The sequence below is a fragment of the Lycorma delicatula genome, chromosome 11 (genome assembly GCF_047948215.1).
Source record: "Lycorma delicatula isolate Av1 chromosome 11, ASM4794821v1, whole genome shotgun sequence".
Taxonomy (NCBI): domain Eukaryota; kingdom Metazoa; phylum Arthropoda; class Insecta; order Hemiptera; family Fulgoridae; genus Lycorma; species Lycorma delicatula.
The window spans coordinates 25,721,969-25,744,644 of record NC_134465.1 but is presented as its reverse complement, the minus strand read 5'-3'; the positions used below and the strand labels follow the sequence as shown (position 1 = coordinate 25,744,644).

General features: G+C 30.8%; 1 protein-coding gene across 1 annotated transcript in view; it reads right to left on the bottom strand.

The window, feature by feature from the left end:
* The window catches only part of LOC142332489 (protein O-mannosyl-transferase TMTC1-like), a 755,673-nt gene that overhangs the window by 322,050 nt on the left and 410,947 nt on the right, over positions 1-22,676 (bottom strand). The window contains exons 4-5 of the mRNA XM_075378938.1: positions 14,177-14,320; positions 5,408-5,480 (exon numbers count right to left, since the gene is read on the bottom strand). Of these exons, the coding sequence (XP_075235053.1) occupies positions 5,408-5,480; positions 14,177-14,320 (217 nt within the window). The remainder of the gene's footprint in view (positions 1-5,407; positions 5,481-14,176; positions 14,321-22,676) is intronic.

The following is a 22,676-nucleotide window of genomic DNA, read 5'->3' as shown; positions in this document are numbered from 1 at the left end:
TGATTTTGGAAGTTAAAAAAAAAAAAAAAAAAACATTTGTACTTCATTATCGATTATAGTTCTCCTTTTTCGAATGTTTTTAGATTTCTTTCGGATGTTTTACTCCTTTTTCGGATGTTTTCGGGTTTTAAAGTAACTTCTTATTTTTCATATATCATCTTTTAACTTCTTTTTATTTCCAACATTTAAATAATATTCTGCCAACATGTCGTTCCCATTTCAACCTCGTTCTACCTCTTGCTCTTTTACCATCTTCCAAAACTAAATTTCAAAGATTATTTCCCGACCTTATTCTATTAAAATTCTTAAATGTTGTTATTTTATCTTCTTTCTTTTTCCTGTTTTTTTTCCTACGGGATTTACCGTTCAGGTATTACTTCAGAGAATGATATGGTATGAGTGTAAATGTAGGGTAGTCGTGTACAGTCTCAGTTCGATCATACCTGAGGTGTGTGATTATTTGAAACCCAACTACCAAAGAACACCGGTATCCACGATCTAGTATTAAAGTCCGTATAAAAGTAACTGGATTTACTAGGATTTGAAAGCTGAAACTCTCGACTTCCAAATCAGCTGATTTGGAAAGATGCGTTCATCACGAGACCAACCCGGTGGGTTGATTATTTTATCTAATTCTAAAAATTCTTTCTATATTTCCAGTTGGGACCCTAATTTTATTCCTTAATTCATTTCTCTTTTTATTTACAGAAAATTATATTTACTAAATAAGAATAATTATATCTCACTGGATATAATCATAGTTGCAAGCTATTTAAATCATTAACAATATTTCTGCTGTATGGTTTAGATAGGTTTACAATCTTTTCAGTTCAGGATTTTATGAGTTTAAAATTAAATTATATTGATATTATCCTCAGATGATTGCCCATAAATATATAAATAAATAGAGAGTGATTCAGGAGGAATGGGAAGTAATTTGGGAACTGATTCTAGAGCTAGAAATAAGGATAAAAGTTCGTAAAAATATATGTCCAAAACCCATTCTTATCGAGTTACGGCTAGCGAATAATTTCAGCCGGGTAAAAGTTCTTCGGTGAAATGAGATAATACTGAAATCTTTAAGCCGTTGTTATGGGATAAACTTGGTGGTGTCTTATGTTACTTTGACCTTTTTTATTTTTATGTTTAGCCTCCGGAACTACCATAAGGTATTATTTCAGAGGATGATATGTATGAATATAAATGAAGTATATTCTTGTATAGTCGCTGTTCAACCACTCCTGAGATGTGTGGTTAGTTGGAACCCAACCACCAAAGAACACCGCTATCCACAATATAGTACTCAAATCCGTATAAAAGTAACTGCCTTTACTAGGACTTGAACGCTGGAACTCTCGATTTCCAAATCAGCTGATTTGGGATGACGCGTTCACCATTAGACCAAACCGGTGGGTAAACATAAGAAACCATCAAATATATCTATAGCGCCTTAAAAATTTCGGTATGATCTCATTTCACCGGAAGAACTGAAATCCGGCAGAAATTTTTGCTAGTCGTTACTCAATAACAAATCGTTTCCAGACATTTGTATGATTTTGTTACGTATTTAAAGATTTAGAATGTAAACCAAAATTATTTCCCTTTCCTTCTGGATCATTCTGTATATTTATTATTTATTATTATTACAGCTATAATTTTATTTTATCTCGTTCAGAGTTTGATTGCATTATTTATACTGTACAAGTTTAATCGCGAATTAACGGTACTATATATCTCTTAAAAATAATTTAGTTATTTTTTTAGCGTGTACGTTAAGCGAATGTATCTAGAATAAATAGATGTGAGCCCGAATTTGTTGGCTGGGGAAAAAACAAATGAAATAATGATTACAATCCACTCAATTTCTTACTGGAATTTTTTTATTTGTAACACACATGCTTTATGGTAGTTATGGTAGAAAGTGGCACACATTGCTAGGAGATATATTTGTGTACTATATATGTACAAATATTTGTGCACTATATGTAGACTATGAGTAGGAAAGAACTTTTAATGTAACCTACAACGGGCTGTTGTAGAAATGCATTACAAATGTATAGTTACTTTCCAAACGTACTGTTTGTAATATTCAATGGGAAAAACTTCAAAGAGATACAAACAAATAAGCGATACTACTGAATAAAATCACGTAAATAAAACGAGTGGTATAACTCATACATAATAAAACGTAGTAATTTTTAAACTAAAATAAGAGGAAATTTAGTATTCCATAAAACTGTTTCGATATATCGAAATAAACCAATAAAAAAAGATGTGTATTTTCCTGCTAAATACTTATCTGTATGAAATCTCTAGCTATAAAAACGTATAATTTATTATGTAGGTCAATTTAACGAAGCCATATTCATTATCCTATAAAATAACTGAGTTTATGCTAATGTTAACATGCAGGCTATACGAAAGATAAGTGTAACACATTAAAGGGATATAAATGGATATCAATCAGTGATACTCTTAGTTCAGTTCCGGTGAATCTGACCATAACTAACTCACTACTTTACGGTAATCGGGCAAATAATCTGTATTATGTAGCCCAAAATTAGGTCAAACAGTACTTAATTAGTGCTGTTAATTGAACACTAACAATCAGGGTGTAGCGGTTACATCGATATTTAAATTAATTTACAAGCAAAAATAAGAGATTTAATTTGATATTAAATGAAGCTTTTCTGTGTTGTGGAAAATTGTTAATAATAAACCAACAGTGATAATATACCTAAATTTTATTCTAGCATAAAAAATTCACTATCAATATTTACGTATATAACTCGTGAAAATTTTTTGAAATATATTACTCAGATATAATATGCCTATATGAATCGGGTTTTTTGTAGATGAGAAATGGAAAAAAATACATTAAAAAAGTTTTTTATCTTGACTAAAACAATATTATTTTCTTCCATTATTTTTAAAGAAAATTATTTAATTATCATAAGAGGGGTGATTTGTTGAACGCTTGCCTTTCCCTGCTTACTAAGCCGAACCGCACAGTTGAATATCCTGATTAATCTACAATTCTTTTAAAAAATCTATTCGATATCTTCTATTGCTTTTTAAATATCTAAGTTTATTCTATTTCCTGCAGACAAACCTCTCACTTTCTGAGAAAGCTGTACCTAAAACACAGGGAATTGTCGTACGAGTTTAAACAGTTTCTTACCGGTTACAAGTGTTTTAAGACAAACCTGTGCGCGCGGACGCTGAGATCCTCTGCGGAATGGGATTATTGCGGGAAGATTGAGTACCCCAGAACTCACAGTGTTCTGGTACGATGATTTCCTAAAGCTTACTGTAGAATACTGGAGAAAATTCGGCGTACTTATTAGAGAACAAAACTGGGCAGACCAAACTATCGTCTCATGTGATGTCCATGACGTTGGCTAAAATCATCCGAACAAAGATGGAGGAAGAAATCCAGCGATGGATTTCTTCCCACTTAAGACTTCCTTGTGGGGTTATGTATATATCAATCAGGTCCGGTCCCAAAAATGTCATGTCTGACCGGGATTCGAACCTGGGACCTCCGGATGGTGCGTGAATTTCTTGTTTGTTGTATGTGCTCAGATTTTTATTTTAGCTGCTATTGGCGCAGAGCAGACCAATGGTGGGGTGCGCCGGGCGGCTACGCGCAGCTTACGAACGATTCATTTGTTCCAAAGATTTATACTTCACGAATGATTCTCTCGTTTGAAACCATTTATACTTTTTTATACGAACGATTTATCCAAAATTATATTTTTGTTTGGGAGATAAAAAAGGAAAACATTGGGGTTAGAGCTGGGTTAAAAAAAAAAAATCACAATTCAAAAAACAGTCCGATTCCAAAACCCATCGGGTTGGTCTAGTGGTGAACACGTTTTTACAAATCAGCTTATTTCGAAGTCGATAATTCCAACATTCAAATCCTAGTAAAGGTAGTTAGTTACATTTATACGGATTTGAATACTAGATCGAGGATACCGGTATTCTTTAGTGGTGGGTTTCAATTAACTACACACTTCAGAAATGCTGGAGCTGAGACTGTACAAGACTATTCTTTACTTACAATCATACATATCATCCTCATTCATCCCCTGAAGTAATACCTATCGGTGATTACCGGAGGCTAAACAGGAAAAAAAACGGCTTTCAGGGCGTGGTTAAAAAGATCCTAAAAGAAATCCGAAAAAAGGTCCGGTTTCAAGGTCGTTGTTAAAAATATCCACAGGATCTAATGAATTTGAGGAGTGGGGCCGTCAATGATTGTATATGGATGGATGCAAGATAAATGGGGTGCTGTGATAATACCTTAAAGTTGGGGTTGGCACCCATATTGTAATGATTGTGGGGTTTTTGTGGGTAGGCCGGCAAGATAAGATTCCTAAATTACCACGTGGTTCGGGATCACTTGGTTACTTATTCTCCTACAAAAAAAAAAAAAATATTTATCCTATTTAACATAATGGAATCAAATTTCTATAAAACAGTTATTTATATTTATTTCCTATTATACATATATATACTTTTCACCAGTAGTCAGAAATATATATTTTATCATTATTGCATTCATTATCAGTTACTCATTCTGTACCAGTGATAATTTTTTTTTTTTTTTTTTGAGTGATGCAGTTAAAAAATGTCTTAGATTGTAAGCGAAAGGGTTTATGGAGTTTATAGTTTAATAAATTTTTTAAATATTAAACCGATCGAAATAACTCATTTGGAGGGAAAAATTGTTTCCTAGACTTTTATTAGTGGAAATAGGCTTAAGGGCTTATTATAAACGTAAAAAAAATAATATGTGAGCGGGGGTGGTGGAGGGTTGATTTCGGAGGTTGAATAATAGTATTATATGGTTTTTTATCGAAAGTTGACGTCAAAAAATGTGTGGCTAAGTAAGACACAGAAAGGTATACTTGCACCAAGTTTCGTCAAAACTAAATTATTTTTGCTGAATTGAAAAATAAAAACGAAAAAAAGTTTCATCTTTTTCTCGGAATTTTTGAGGTTATGTTAAAAATTGACCTCTACAAAAGTTGTAGATTTTTGCATGAGCTACAACTATTGGAAAATTGTTTCTTCAACCCCCCAACCACCCAATTCTCCCCTTCACCTTCCCGCTCACGTATTTATTTTTTTTTACCTTTGTTATAAGCCCCTTTTGTGTAATTTGGTTGGTTATGATCTGTATCTTAAAAAAATTACTTAAAAATTGCTTTCCAGCTATACAGTTTCACTAATCGAAAATAAAAGAGAATAATCTATAAATAAGAATATTTACTGAAATGTTAAGTTTAATGGTATTTATATGCTCGGTTTTTGTATCTTTATAGCTAACTTTTACGTGTTTTATTTTGCTAACTTTTATTTTTTAATAATAATATTAGTTTTATTTAAATCAACTTACCACCATAAAGACTTTTGCTGCCCTTCTTGCAAATTGTATTGATTCTTCATTCCACCTCATATCTTGTATTGACCTAAAAAAATATAAGTATAAATATTTATTTGAAAAATTTTAAAATTATATTTTATTTTAAAATATAAAATTTGCATTTAATTTATCTATTCTTTTTTAATGCAAATAAAATAAGTTATACTATTTTCTTTATCATTTCATTCAAATATCACACAAAAATTATGTAGTATCCAGTTTTCCTTAAGGTCCCAATTAAATTAATACTCCGTACTGAAAGGAAAGAAAAAAAGAAAATAATCTATAATAGTTCAACTAAATTTTTGTGACTTATTTTAAAGGCGGATAAATATATACACGCTATAACAGCTGAAAGTGTACTACGAAAGAACAGATACTCGAGACAAGTTTAATTGTTTTTATCATAATCTAGAAAAGACAATGAAGAATATAATTAACAGAAAAACATTGGAGAAAATAAAGTAAGAAATGTTGGTAGATTTTAGAGCTAGTGTGAACTGTATTTTTTTTTATAAGATGGTAGATGATGAAATGAAGCAACGCGCCTTGACAAGAAATTGTCAAGGGTGACAATTTCTTATCACCCTTGACATTTAAAAAAAAATACAATAGTTACATTAAACTTAAGAATGTATGACGCTTTAGTCAAAATTGAACTTGAACATTATCAAGAAACTATGAGTCCCCTTGGACTGAAATGAAAACACGGCCGCACCGTGCAGGATCCTGACGTAGAATATAATGAACACTAATTGTCCATCCGGACGAAATGAATGAAGCGACCGCACTGGGCGGGATTCTAACGTAAAATACTAGTACAGCTTCACTTTCCGGTTTGCGCTAGTACCCACAAGATCGCAGCACCGGACGGCTCGACGTGGAACGGAACAAGTGTCTAATTTTGAAAGCGGTTTCATTTCCTAAATAGCTAATAGGAAAAAATAAGTCTTAATTCAGTTTGGTAGAGGCTAAAGTAAGCCAATATTCTGCAAAATATGATCAAACGGATCGCTGTCGATAATATTTCGGCGCCACATGAATTGGCATAAATAGGACTCTAAAGTAGATGATCTTCACGTACCGCACTCCTTGCGATTCTGTCTTTTCCCTACTGCTCGTAAACTCTCCTCTGTGTTTGTATGCCCCCCACCACAATTAATTTCAAGATTAATTAGATCTCGAAATTTAATCCAGCGGTTAACAGTTTTTTTCTCCCTTACAACTGAGGTTAATCCTGCTTTTTAAAGCATTGCACAACCTCCGTGGGTGCCTTGCCTCAAACCTTTTGAGACCTCAAGAGATGCGACAAAGTCGTGCCTCACGGGGGTCGTTCACCCGGCAGGTCGAGACTCGGTCGTCACTATACCATGCCTGTAACCAGAGCCCACTCAGGGGGCCCCCGGCTGGGACTGCGGTCTTTTAGTATCCAAGCATGAGGGGTTCCTTGTCACTCATCGAGAGAGACCCACCTAAGCGAGTCACAATCTCATGAGCGGGGTTGCCGGTGGTTAACATTTTGATGTCTAAAATTATAACTTTTTACATTACTTCGTTGCACGTCTAATACTCTACTTTATAACGCTTAGTAACGTCTGTCATTCGATCAGGTATCATATATACGAATTATCCTTTTGTTTCTCTGAAAATTCCTGCAAACACCCATTGCCGAGTGTAAAAGTCTTCACATTGTATTTTCGCTTTAAAAAAAAATTTCGTCAATTCCACATTCAGACCATTTCCGTCTATTATTACTGGGTTACGCAATAACGTGTCCGCAAATACTTCCTTTCTAAAATGTTTCCAGTAGTTACAGCAATACAGAATTCTTTGTTACAACATTTATAACTAGTGTATGCGTTCAAGAAATAAACAACTTAATTTCGGTATGCTGGAATACAGCCACACACCGCTCCTTACAACGAACAGAATTGTGACAGATCGCCTTTTCTCAATGTCATCTATTATACGTGTGGTTGATGAAAGAGACATTTCATTAACCTGTACGCAAAACCTAAGATAACGTAAAATTCTTTTAGCTTGCAAAAATGAATACCATATGTTTATTTGGCATCTCATGGAGTAAAAGAATAGTGACATGGACACAAGCACACATATTACACAAGTGAAATAATTGACTTGTTCACAGCCAGCGATATAACTATGATAAGCTGAGACAGGTTATAACAGAATTACTACAATGACAGATAAAACAATTATGTGCATTTTAATATTGTATATCATTACTTAATTCATAAATAATTGACGTATCGATATCAATGAAATAAAGATTTAAAATTCTTTATTTCATTGATATCTTTATTATTATTTCATTGATTATTTCATAGATATTTCATATCTTTATTTCGAAAGAGGTGTCCTCTTTCGAAATAAGAGCTAATATTTCTAAATTATGCTAGAAAATAATTTTATTATCAGAGAGCGAACAAAAAACATGATTTATATTATCTAACAGTACCAAGAGTTGAAATACATAAATTGTTAATGTCAATAATTTTAGAACCTAATATGTTTAATATCATTAAAACCTATAACGTTATCACTTTGTAACATTATACGTAGTTAATATAACTATAGCTTTATTAAATAACGTTTTTCTTTTTCGGTTTTTTTAGTTCATCAGTTTTTATCCCCCCCGCTTTGGAGCCAGATCCGTTACCAAGGATGATCACAGCTCCAGGAGGTGCCATTAAATACCTTTTATTATAACGTTACGTTACGTTATAGAGGGTTACAATTTTTTTTTTTAAAGTATTACTATATATTTAGGGAGGTTTAAAATCGGGAATCTGAAAAAAAAAAATTGAGGGATAAATGTAGAATTGTAGAAATGAGAAAAATTTAATAAATATATTGGACTGGCAAGAACGAGAATTTATAACGACGGCTATATCGGTACGAATTTGATTATTTCTATCATGAATATTGATGAATGTATGAAAAGGAAGGTAACATATAATAAATTTCAAAAATGGTAAAATATGATAAAATCTATCGTAAAAATATGTGTGAATGAAATAAAAAGAGAATAGGAGTAGGTTAAAAAAAAAAAAATTGGAAGACTCTGACATTATTCGAGGTAAAAATAGTTTGAATTATTAGAATCTTCAAAGAAAAACACCAAAATTTTATATATTTTTTTTTAATTCCTTATTTAGTACAGGTTTTTATTATCATTATAAATTAAATAATATTATTTTTTTATCAATTGCTATGTCAGAGAAGTATTTTTGATGCTTATTCAATTAAACTATTAAAATAGAAGAAAATGTTAAATAAAAAATTCATTAGGTTTAAATTCAACATTTTTACTCAGCAAATAAACGTAAAGTAATTTTCCCTTTAGAAATTTACTGACATTCAATACAGTCCTCGTTACGCAAAAGAGAGAGAAAGAAAGAAATTCTGTTCCATTTCCTCTCTTTTCCTCATCTATACCACAATCACGTGATTTTCGCTATCTCACTCGCACTTAAATTCATTTGTATTTTCTCTCTTCATCGACTGTTTTCAATAAAGTTCCAATTTCAAAGCCCACTCGTTTGATTTAGCCGGGTCTTTTAGTTTTAATTCAAACGAACTTAAAGTAGTGAAATCTTTGCTTCAATTCATTACACATAAAAAATTTAACGGTACCTACATTTAATTAATCCTTTTAATTTTTTAAGGTTTTTAATATTTAAAAATGCCTAAGTCTATTTATTATTATGATTTTTCTTATTTTTTTATTGCTTATATTTAATTTCAGTTCAGTTTTGTTTTTAACCATTAAAAACAAAAGAATAAGATTTATTTGTCTTTTTTTTTGTAAACATAAATATATACATCTTAGATAAAAATTCGGAAAATATGTTCAGGTTTCATTAAATAACCCCCCCAAAAAAAAAATATATATATATATACACACACATACAATGTTTTATAAAGATAAAGTATATTATATACTTCTTATAAAATTATAAGTTATATAAAGCAAAACCCAAGTCAATACAACATGACGAAAACGTGTATAATAAGGAATGACATATTATGGTAATAGAACGTAATAGGCAATAATCTTTAGATTATTGTTGTTTGAGTAGAAAAATTACAAAGCATGAAAGAAATAAAGTAGAGATAAAAACAGATTCTCTCAACCAGGGAACGCTTTCATGCAAAAACAAAATCTGGTATAATCAAATATAGATTTAAGAGTTATAAAACATTTCCCTAAAGGGAATTAATATGGAATGTAGGTCTTTCTGGAAATTTTATAAAGACGATAACCAAACCTGAAAATAGAATTATAGACTCCTTTGAAATTTCATAATACATGTAATATTTAAAAGTAATTGATTGATATTCTTCAAAATTAAGAATCTATAGAAGAAAATAATATTTGTAGAATAATGTTGGAAACAGACGAACTTAGTTGTAAGTCGTATGGTAAAATCTCTACATTTAGTTAATTTAGGAATGATTTCGTACAATGTAACACTTCTCTTCCTGCAGTAAAATACTATCATAATACGGTTTCTTGAAGTTAGGCAGATTCGTTGTATCATCACCGTCCTCCGTTCCCACCTTTTTTTTACTCGTATGTTTTTCACTTCAGAATTATTTACAACTTCTATTTTTCTTTCAGATCGTCTACAATTATTATTATTTCCGATCTCTTTCCTTTGCGGTTTATAAAAACACTTTTACAGTTCTTTAAACTAAAACCTTCTTCTCTTGTTTGTTTTCTATTCTGAGGACTTTGACTTTCACTGTGTATTGTCACCGAATGGCTTCGGCGGCACGTTATTCATAACGTTGTGGTGGCCCTGAAAAGGGCCATGCTTTTGCGTTAGCTCTGAGAAGAGCTGTTGGGTCTGGAAGCTGGTGGTCTCTGGTGAAGTCGGGGAGTTGCGGCTCGTCCATTGAAGTCCGACCGGGCTTTCCCCACATTGAAGTCCGATCGGGCAGTTGGGTCCCCGCTACAGCGTGATAGTGGAGGCCTCCAGAGCTCCGCAGTGTCGGTCGTCCTTCGCCGGCGCGGCCTAGGCGGTTCACCCTGAGCGATTCCACACTGGGCCTGCTCCTGTTGCTGAGTCCGCCGCGGCCAGGATGATATGTATAAGTGTAAGTGAAGTGTAGTCTTGTCTAGTCTCAGTTCGACCATTCCTCAGATGTATGGTTAGTTGAAACCCAACCATCAAAGAACACAGGTATCCACGATCTAATATTTCTCTAACTTTTTTTTCCAATTTTTCAGATCAGATTTCATGTGAAACTTCTAAATTTGTGTTTATTCTCCATTTAACAAATTTTTTGTATCTAAATCATAAAAAACAGGGTATTTTACTAAAGTTTCTTGATTTCCCCCCCAGATTTCTCAAAAACTACTGCAGATACGGTTCTGGGACCTATTTTATCAGGTCTATTGGATAAAAAACCAAAATAATCACTAATTTTTTCCCTTAATTACTTTCTAAAAATTTCAGTACGACCTAATTTCACCGGAATAGCTGAAATCCGAGCGAAATCTTTCATTAGCTGTAATTCGCAAACGAAGCATTATAGGATATATGTTTATTTGGATTTTTTTCATAATTTTCACGAGTAGAGTATATTATGAATGTCTCGGGAGAACTTTGCGATACATTCTACATAAGCGCTTTATTCTTTATTACACGATTACCCACAAAGTGAAATGTATGTTTGTTTTACATAGTAGCTCAACTGATGCACAGATTTATATGTATGATCACGCGTTGGAATCCTTACATTACTGGGAGTGTGGTAGGCTATATATAAATGCATATGTACATAAATAATTAATTTCTCAAACAAGGTACCGCAGATACGTTAAATGAATATATTAACAATTAATATAATCCACCTTACACCAGTACGTTGATACGTTCTCTAGATCTTTCGGCTAACTTGGAAGTCATCATCAGTAATAAAAAATAATACATAAAAGTCAAAGTACCAATGTGCTGTAAGGTGTATTATGTTTATTGTTAAAATAAATTTCAAAATTTGTAAAAAAATTATACTATTTACAATATACAAAATTGTCACCCGTATACCCTATAATTATCCTGTAGTAGTAATTATCCTAAATTAAAGAGCAATACTTTTTTTATTTTTTTTTTTTGTGACTCGTGTTTTTTAATTTTTAATATTTGTCTTTTTTTTCATTAGTAAAATATATCCCGAAAATTTGATATATTTGTCTTTAATTTCAGTGTATATCCAGAAGAACTCGAGATATATATATATATATATGCTATTCAGTATATATTCAGAAGAAAGAGTTGGAAGACCAACTCTTTGATTTGGTAGATGGTTTCTAAGTATTTATACAATCTCGTGCTGGGAGTATCTCTGTTATGTACCTAAATGTAGACGTTTTATTTTGTAGCTCTCAAAAGACACATTATTGGAGTCAGCTCTATCAAGTATTATTAGGGAACATAATCCCTCCAAATAATGAATAAAATATCACATTTTATTTATTTTTTACTAGTAGAATAAAACTCTTATAAACACAAACTATAAAATAGGCCTAAATCGGAAAAGTAATGATTTTTAATATGGTTTAATTTTTTTCCTTCTTTTTATTAATACTGTTTTCCTTAATTTTATTATTTTTCTCTGTATAAATTATTCTACAAAGCATTGTCGTAAAGCTAAGATTGGAAAATTTATTTTTTATTTTTTTGTCTTCAGTCATTTGACTGGTTTGATGCAGCTCTCCAAGATTCCCTATCTAGTGCTAGTCGTTTCATTTCAGTATACCCTCTACATCCTACATCCCCAACAATTTGTTTTACATACTCCAAACGTGGTCTGCCTACACAATTTTTCCCTTCTACCTGTCCTTCCAATATTAAAGCGACTATTCCAGGATGCCTTAGTATGTGGCCTATAAGTCTGTCTCTTCTTTTAACTATATTTTTCCAAATGCTTCTTTCTTCATCTATTTGCCGCAATACCTCTTCATTTGTCACTTTATCCACCCATCTGATTTTTAACATTCTCCTATAGCACCGCATTTCAAAAGCTTCTAACCTTTTCTTCTCAGATACTCCGATCGTCCAAGTTTCACTTCCATATAAAGCGACACTCCAAACATACACTTTCAAAAATCTTTTCCTGTCATTTAAATTAATTTTTGATGTAAACAAATTATATTTCTTACTGAAGGCTCGTTTAGCTTGTGCTATTTGGCATTTTATATCGCTCCTGCTTCGTCCATCTTTAGTAATTCTACTTCCCAAATAACAAAATTCTTCTACCTCCATAATCTTTTCTCCTCCTATTTTCACATTCAGTGGTCCATCGTTGTTATTTCTACTACATTTCATTACTTTTGTTTTGTTCTTGTTTATTTTCATGCGATAGTTCTTGCGTAGGACTTCATCTATGCCGTTCATTGTTTCTTCTAAATCCTTTTTACTCTCGGCTAGAATTACTATATCATCAGCAAATCGTAGCATCTTTATCTTTTCACCTTGTACTGTTACTCCGAATCTAAATTGTTCTTTAACATCATTAACTGCTAGTTCCATGTAAAGATAAAAAAGTAACAGAGACAGGAAACACCCTTGTCAGACTTCCTTTCTTATTACGGCTTCTTTCTTATGTTCTTCAATTATTACTGTTGCTGTTTGGTTCCTGTACATGTTAGCAATTGTTGTTCTATCTCTGTATTTGAACCCTAATTTTTTTTAAATGCTGAACATTTTATTCCAGTCTACGTTATCGAATGCCTTTTCTAGTTCTATAAACGCCAAGTATGTTGGTTTGTTTTTCTTTAATCTTCCTTCTACTATTAATCTGAGGCCTAAAATTGCTTCCCTTGTCCCTATACTTTTCCTGAAACCAAATTGGTCTTCTCCTAACACTTCTGCCACTCTCCTCTCAATTCTATGTATAGAATTCTAGTTAAGAATTTTGATTCATGACTAGTTAAACTAATTGTTCTGTATTCTTCACATTTATCTGCCCCTGCTTTCTTTGGTATCATTACTATAACACTTATTTTGAAGTCTGACGGAAATTCCCCCTTTTCCCCTTTTATATATAATATATAATTATATAATATATATAATTTTATAATTCCCCTTTTATAGACAATTTATAAGAATAGTTAAATGTTATGGACCTATTCAAAGTTATACTCTTTGTGGCTTAATTACATACATATTTGCATATTTATAGGATTTAAATTCCGATAAAATCTTAAATATTATTCATTTATCAATTTTATCACTTTTTATTCAAATATTATAGTTTTAATTCTTATAATGTTATTAAATACAGAACTATTTTATATACAGTATAAGCATTGAATACTTCAGCTCACTGATGAAAACCGTAACAATTTTAAAGAGTATCTATATTACCATTGTTCATTGTTGCTAAGTTGGCTACGTTGTTTCAAAAATAACTATGATACGTATCATTCCAGAGTTAATTAGATTCAGAAATTATACCAAAAATTTATTTCTTAATATTTTGGTTTATTAATACATCTTTTTATCAACCGATTACAGTAAAAATCTATTCATTTAAAATGTAAACATATATGGTTTACATAACTTGTTACTAGATTGTGCTTAGCTGAAATAACTGCCACCAAAAAATAAGCTGTACAATAATAGTAAAACAGTTCATTTTAACAATAATTGTCAATAAAGTTATATTTTAGAGCAATGCGTGCATAATTAATAAGATTATAATACATACCTCTTGACAGGTGGCCAGGATCTGTACAAATCATATAACAAGTTGACAAGTAAAACTGTCACACCAGTCTCTTTTGCTAATATTGATAATGCAGCTAATAATGAACTGTAAAATATACGTTTTTCTCTTCCCCACCATGCTTCACTGAAAAAAAAAGTAATACACAATTAAATAATGTAAATAAACAAATAAATAAATGTAAAAATGATTCGATTGATTTCTCTTTTTAATGTACGAGTAAAATTCAAGCTTAATTATAAATTAAATACTTTGATGATTACTTCCTTGTATAAGAAATTTCTCTAATTTTCACCATTATATATCCATCCTTTCCCACATAAATCTATTAAAAAAATGTAATCTACTTAAATAAAAATATAAATGTTCGTTTGTTCAAAATCTTAAATCTCCGAAAGTTCTTCTCCGATTGCTTTGAAATTTTGACACTACGTTGCATTCGAATACGAGCGTGTTTTTATATACCTACAATTTATATATCTAAGATGTCACACCTGTGAAAAGTAAAAACATCCTTTTTTAAAAATAACTACGCTATCTGTTGGACGTAAAAGCAACACACGCTTATATATTTTAAGATTCCATTTCAATGTGTTACCTGTGACAGGTAAAAGCATGCTTTTTTTTTTTTTAAAAAAGCAATATCTGTTGGACGTAAAAGCAACAAACGCTATACTATATATTTTACCACAAATTTAAATGTTTCCGATATGTGTGTCCGCTATAGACTAAAAAACTACTTAGCCGATTTACACGAGGGGAAAAAGGAAGAAAGGGAAAAATTGGAAAAGGGAAATAAGGAAAAATCGAAAAAATGGAAAGGGAAATAAGAGAAATGAAATGGAGGAAGGAAGTAGGAAGGAAAATAGAATATGGTAAAAATGAAAAGAGTAAAAAGGAAAGTGGGGAAGAGGAAAAGTAAAATGAGGAAAAGAAAAGGGGAAAGGGGGAAAATAGTAAAAGGGAAAGGTTAACTTTTGTGAAGTTCCGTAATGTTAATTTTGTTATTGTTTTATCAAACTTTCAATTATGTTCATTTAATATATATATATATATATATATATATATATATATATTAATATATATTATATATATATTTATATTTTATATATATATTTTATATATATATATATATTTATATATATATTATTATATATATATATATATATATATATATATATATACACATATACACTTAAATCTAGCAATAGCGAAGCACTACCGGAACTGCTAGTAAATATTTAAATAAATGTAATACTTAAGTAAATAAATACAATTATAAAGATGAAAAAATATGAATTTCTATTTGGGTTATATTTTTATTGCATCTACGAATGTTATCTCTTTGTTACTAACGAATCAAGTAACGGAATGTATACTAAAACAAAATTGTACATTGATCTATTTTTATTCTTGGTCTCCTATTATACTGATAAAGAGTAAATATAACTAAATGTTCTATTCATTTCATATTACCTCAAAGAATTTTTATACATTCTTATTTTTCGAATTTTTTCAAGCAAAGCTGTTTATTCTTGGAAGACCCAAAATCAACTGGTTACTGTTTTGGTTTTTTTTTAATCATTTTACCTTTCATAAATAATTGCCTACGATTCCCATTGAAATTAAAGTATAATTTCACAAATTAAACTAATAAAGTTTGTTATAAATATTATTCATAATTTTTCTGTTTTTTTTTTATTAAATGATTCCTGAAAGTTTAATATCTTTATAAAAACAAAATTTAAAGTCTTCTTAAAGCCTTGTAACTGCTGTTAAAAGAGGAATAAATATTACTGAAAGATTTCTTTTTCTAAATTCCTTTAATAGGTCAATTCGAATGGAAAATTATTGCGTTAGCATCATCTTTACTATAGTTGTACGAAAATTAAATTTAATTAAGAGTAAACAGATCTTAGATTTAACCAATATCATTCTGCATCAAAGAACAGCCATAATAACAATTAATTAATTTAATTTTAATTATTCCTCAAAATAATGGAATTAATATTCCAACCGTTTTGATTATTACCTACTACTACTTTTACCTGAATTCAATGAAAGAAAGAAATATTCAATAGATTTCTACTTTCGATGTATAACTAAAGCCTAATTATAAATCAAATATTTTGATGATTGTTTCCGTGAAGAAGAAATTTCTCTAGTTTATCCCAATTTATATCTATCCTTTTCCACATAAATTTATTAAAAAAAATTCAATTGTTTACATAGAAATCTACAACAAATTCATTTACCTTATAGAATTTAAGACTGCCCGTACGAGCGCCAGGCCTGTTTAGGCACGTGATAACAAGGCCTATAATAACCTCCTGTAAATCCTGATGCAAATAAAAGAAACTTCATGATTTTAATATTCATTAACCACGCGCTATTATATTTCACACAAATTATACGTATATATTTTAAACTTAAAGAAATTAAGACGTATTAAGTGATCGATAAATTTTTCTAACCTTTTTTGGCACATCTGTACCCCATGAGTATTTTACTTATTAACACTGTTTATGGCTACGTACTTTCCTCGAGCTTTGTAAGAGCTATGAAATTAACAATTGTCACTAACAGTAAAAGTTCACTAATATTTTTAATTATATTTCTATGATAATAAAGAAGTAATGAATTCAATTCAGTTTTCGTGAGAAATCCGTAGTGCTGTCAGTATTAAGAGATACAACGGAAGGCTCAGTATTGTTTTCTATTACCTGTATATTATTCATTTCCCAAAAATTTTCTTCAACATTATCCGTTACATATTTTAAACATTCTTACTTCCTTATAGAATGTATTGTGATCACGAAAAATGTCGGTTTCCAGATTTCAACGGAAATATCCATTTTGCCATCCGTGAAACGATTTTAACTAGTTGTGGGGTGACGTCTGTTTGTACATATGTATCTCGCATAACTCAAAAACAAAACTCCGTAGGATGTTTAAATTTTGGATTTAGGACTGTTGTAACATTTAGTTGTGCACCTCTCATTTGATTGCAATCGACTGAACCAAACGTGTCCAAAATATTTCCAAAATCCAAAAAAAATTTAATTTTAGACTTTTTCTTAACTGCAGTAATAAGCCCTTATTGAGAGCTTTTCAACGATATACCATAAGTGGGATTTATTTTCATTGGTTCCAGAGTTATAGCTAAATAAACTTTTAATTAATGAAATATATGGATCTTAGGGGAAGTCACATCGGTTCGAAGCAGAATTTCTCTCCTTTCTTTTTTTTTTAACTTTTTTTCTTTTAATTTAATTATATTGATTTATTAATAAATAATTATTAACCTCTCATAGCAAAAAAAAAAAAAATTACGATGAATAATAATTCAATAACAAAAAAAAAAGATAAAATATCACATGTTTTTATTAAAATAAAATTTTATCTACTTTTCATTTTTTTTTAAATGTGTAAATGTAATTTAATAGGCGTCCAAGAAAGTTATGTGTTATCCACTCAGATTTTTTCCATTTTTTAAGCATAAATATTTAACATCAAATATTTTAAAAGTAATGTATTCTTACGCTACGTAACTTTTGATTTATCCCCAAATTAACTGATTCAGGTAGAGTACACAATGAGAGGGTGGTAATTAAAACATTTTACCACTGGATCTTGCTAACTCATAAATTTTATACACATTAAAATTACATTTAATACGCGAAACCCTTTGCAATAATTGGACTTAAATTTACCCTTTTCAAATATCATTCCTTTTGAACTAAGCCACATTTTGTTAGCATTCTTTTTCCAAGAAACTGTTGGAATTTTTCCCTTTTTACACGAATGATAAGGGGCGTTGTCTAAGGTAATAACCGAATTATCTTGCAGAACTGGTAACACATCGCGCCATTTCTCAAATGACGTGCCGTTCATCTCGTTATGATAGACTGCTATAGATTTAGATTGAAAAATCCAGAGACCACTATTAACAAACCAGATATCACTAATGTTGTATCTAGTGTTTCTATAATATGTAATTATCATAGTTATATTGTGTATCACTATAACTTGTGTTTGTATAGATATGGCCAAGTTGTGAATCGGCACTGATAAAAGGGACGTGAATCAACAGAATCATGACGAACTCCCTAACACAACCTCAACGTTTCATTATTCGTCAATCTATAAGCTATCTGAATACAGTATATTGATTTTTTTTTTCATCAGCATTACCTAATATTTGATTTTTTTTTAGAATAACCTATGCAATTTAAAATTATCTTTGTTATTAAACATATTTTCACGTGAAAGTAAATAAAAACAATTAAAAAATAATTCGATTCTTAAAGATAAAAAGAAATAACTATTTTCATATCCCAGAATGTTTTAATTTTTGCTAGACATAAATCTTTTCAACTTCTCACTGACCAACACGATTTTGGAGCTTACCTACACAGATTCCGCCTACGTGCAGATCCTGGGTGTGTACTGAGGGGAAGTAGATACCCCAGAGCACATCTTCTTCGACTGTGGAAAGCGGATGCCTCTACGACGAGACCTCGGGGTCCTCCAGCTGACACCGGGGAATATGCTGGAATATATGCTATGGGGAAATAGAGAGTGGCTTACAGTAGCAGAACTAGCCACAAAGATTCTGCGAGAGAAGGAGCAGGGTGGACAGCTGAACAGATAGTGAGAAGAAACGGGATGCAACCATGTCTAGGGTGCCATGGCTGACTGAACTCAAATGAGAAGGCGAGGCTCCCTGATAATAACATGCTGACCGTCTAGCAGAACACAGAAGACAAGCGAAAATCTCAAGAACTGAGGTATAGGATACCGGACTGGAGAGCCAAGGGAGGACAGACAGCCCTCTACAGAGCTGCATTCGTTCGTGCTTGCATGGATGGGCGACAGTGAGGATGCACGGGGACTCTGAACACACTGAGCTCGAAGGCACCTCCTGGAGTTGACTAATACTTTAATGCGATTTCCGGCCTCGGGATGGCGGCTGGTGACGTGGAGGTTTAGTCGGTAAGGCGCAGGCTACATACGCCATAATATCTGAGGAACCTGTTAGCGAGCCCGACCACTTTGTCCGTAAATGGGATGACTCTCCTAAACAGAGAGAAAAAAAGACATAATTCTCTTTACATCCTTTTAAATTAATGATATATGATTTTAATTTAGTGCTGATATCAAAATATCTTTGACATTTTTCAGAGGTAAAAATTGTTTACTTTTTTCTTCGGTTTTTTTGAAGTAGCTTTTATTATAAAAAAATTACTTTATAATCAGTAATTTGTGTTTTCTTTCGTTGTATTACATAACTAGAAGTTAATGATTTGACTTTTTTCAGGTTACTAGATTGAGATAGTAGATTTTATCAAAAACTTTTCTTTAATTTTTCATTATTCCACTTCCAGATAAGATTTCTCACTTCCTCGATGTATCTATGATTTTTTATTTATTTTAATAACATAAGTTAATTGAGAATAACTTCCGAATTCTGTTTGTTTTCTTCAAGAAATACTTCATCGTTATAAAATAAGTTACTGGAAAAAAAAAGGAAATACATTACCAAAATGATATTGTATTGTTTAAACAAAAGTGAATGTACAAATCATGAATTGTTGCAGCATATTCTTTCTTAAAGTACGGTGAATATTTGATACATATAGAACATATTTACGACAATATGATTTCATTTGTGACAGGAACTCCCATAGCAATTTTATTGGAAGAATGATTTCCCAAGCGTCGAATATCAGGTTTACTTTTAATAAAATTTTATTTTTAAGGCATATCCTGCACTTTTTCAAAATCAGTCTCCTTTTATATCTCTTATTCTGTTTAATTTCTTCATTCCCTTTACTATTTTGTTTTAACACACACACATCCATTTTCAATTTTCTAACATTACATTAATTTTTCATTGTCAATCTGCAGTTTAAATAAATGCTCAGAATTTGTAATAAAAATCTATATACCGGGCAAAACGTAAAGAAGTATTGTTTTTTCTTCATTTCTAAACGGATATATTCTGCTACGCTACCTATTTTTATTACGTTCAACTACAAATTAACATTTTAAAATCTTTATTAGACAAAATAAATTATTATTTTATTTTGTAATTTTATTTTTTTCTCCTTATGTTAATAATATTTTTATATTTAATTTTCCAAGCATTTGGCACCGTTATTATTAATACAATTGTATAAATACCAATTTTTTTTATTTTTTCTTATAATTTATTTTCATTGTACAAAAATTGTTGATAAGTGGAACTTTATTTATATGATAATAATATTTTGATCAATAGACATATTGAAAAATTGCAATTTTCAGGTTATTATTAAGTATTTTATTGTTTAATGAATAAAATTGGATTTTAATCATCGTGGGGTTATTATGTAACTGGTACAACGAAAAAAAAAATAATTTAGGGTTTATAAAAAAAGTTGTTTTCGATCTAAAATATTACATTAGATGATTTTAAAAATATTATTTATCTAACCATATAATTTATTGCATTGTGTTAGATGCTACTAAAAATATACTTTTTATTACTTACAAAAGTATCAGAATCTTTTATTTTGATATATATATATATATATATATATATATATATATATATATATATATATATACATAAGTATATAACGGATTATATTTAAGTATGGAAACAGCTTTACACGTAATATCTAAGAGGTATTTGCAGGTAGAAGAAATGGGGTTCTGCATAGTTAAAAAAATCTGCGATATGGAGGTTTTTGAATTATTTCCGCCATATTGGAACAGATTATATTGAATGAAATTTAACTTTTTTTAAATAGGATACGATGGTTGATTTCAATTTAAAATTTTTCAAGAAAAACAATTATGAAACCCGTTTTTCTGTTAACGTCTTCGGTTATCGAATTATAAGCATTCAAAATTGCAATGACTGAAAAATCGTTTTAACCATAAACGAGGTAAAACTCCCTGCATGAACAATTTTATTGAATTTTAAATTCATAATGTATACAGTATAGAACTTTAAATAGTGCTATAATATTGGTAATAATAAATAATTAACAACACAACAAATTAAACGGGTATATCAACTGATACTTTAAATGTTACATTATTTATTTTAAAATTTTAAATAAATGTTTTCGATCATAAATTATTAATGAAATACATTTTGGAAGCATACCATTCTACTACAAATGTTCGAAATGCTTCTCTTCTACAGCTTGGCAGTGTGCTAACTTCAAGTAATATTCGTTTATAACATTGTGGGAGAATGTTAAAAAGGAAATTCTTAAATCAGCAGAAGCAAACTTAGGCGGAATAAAGAGAACCGGTAGAAAACCTTGGGTTTCAGACGATATATTGCAGCTGATGGATGAACGTAGAAAATATAAGAATGCTAGTAATAAAGAAAGTAAAAGGAACTATCGGAAATTAAGAAATGCTATAAACAGGAAGTGCAAACTGGTGAAAGAAGAGTGGATTAAATAAAGTGTTCAGAAGTGGAAAGAGAAATGAACATTGGTAAAATAGACGGAGCATACAGGAAAGTTAAGGAAAATTTTGGGGTACATAAATTAAAATCTAATAATGTGTTAAACAAAGATGGTACACCAATATATAATACGAAAGGTAAAGTCGATAGATGGGTGGAATATATTGAAGAGTTATACGGAGGAAATGAATTATAAAATGGTGTTATAGAGGAAGAAGAGGAAGTTGAGGAGGATGAAATGGGAGAAACAATACTGAGATCTGAATTTAAGAGAGCATTAAAAGATTTAAATGGCAGAAAGGATCCTGGAATAGACGGAATACCTGTAGAATTACTGCGCAGTGCAGGTAAGGAAGCGATTGATAGATTATACAAACTGGTGTGTAATATTTATGAAAATGGGGAATTTCCATCAGACTTCAAAAAAAGTGTTATAGTTATGATACCAAAGAAAGCAGGGGCAGATAAATGTGAAGAATACAGAACAATTAGTTTAACTAGTCATGCATCAAAAATCTTAACTAGAATTTTATACAGAAGAATTGAGAGGAGAGTGGAAGAAGTGTTAGGAGAAGACCAATTTGGTTTCAGGAAAAGTATAGGGACAAGGGAAGCAATTTTAGGCCTCAGATTAATAGTAGAAGGAAGATTAAAGAAAAACAAACCAACATACTTGGCGTTTATAGACCTAGAAAAGGCTTTCGATAACGTAGACTGGAATAAAATGTTCAGCATTTAAAAAAAATTAGGGTTCAAATACAGAGATAGAAGAACAATTGCTAACATGTACAGGAACCAAACAGCAACAATAACAATTGAAGAACATAAGAAAGAAGCCCTAATAAGAAAGGGAGTCCGACAAGGATGTTCCCTATCTCCGTTACTTTTTAATCTTTACATGGAACTAGCAGTTAATGATGTTAAAGAACAATTTAGATTCGGAGTAACAGTACAAGGTGAAAAGATAAAGATGCTACGATTTGCTGATGATATAGTAATTCTAGCCGAGAG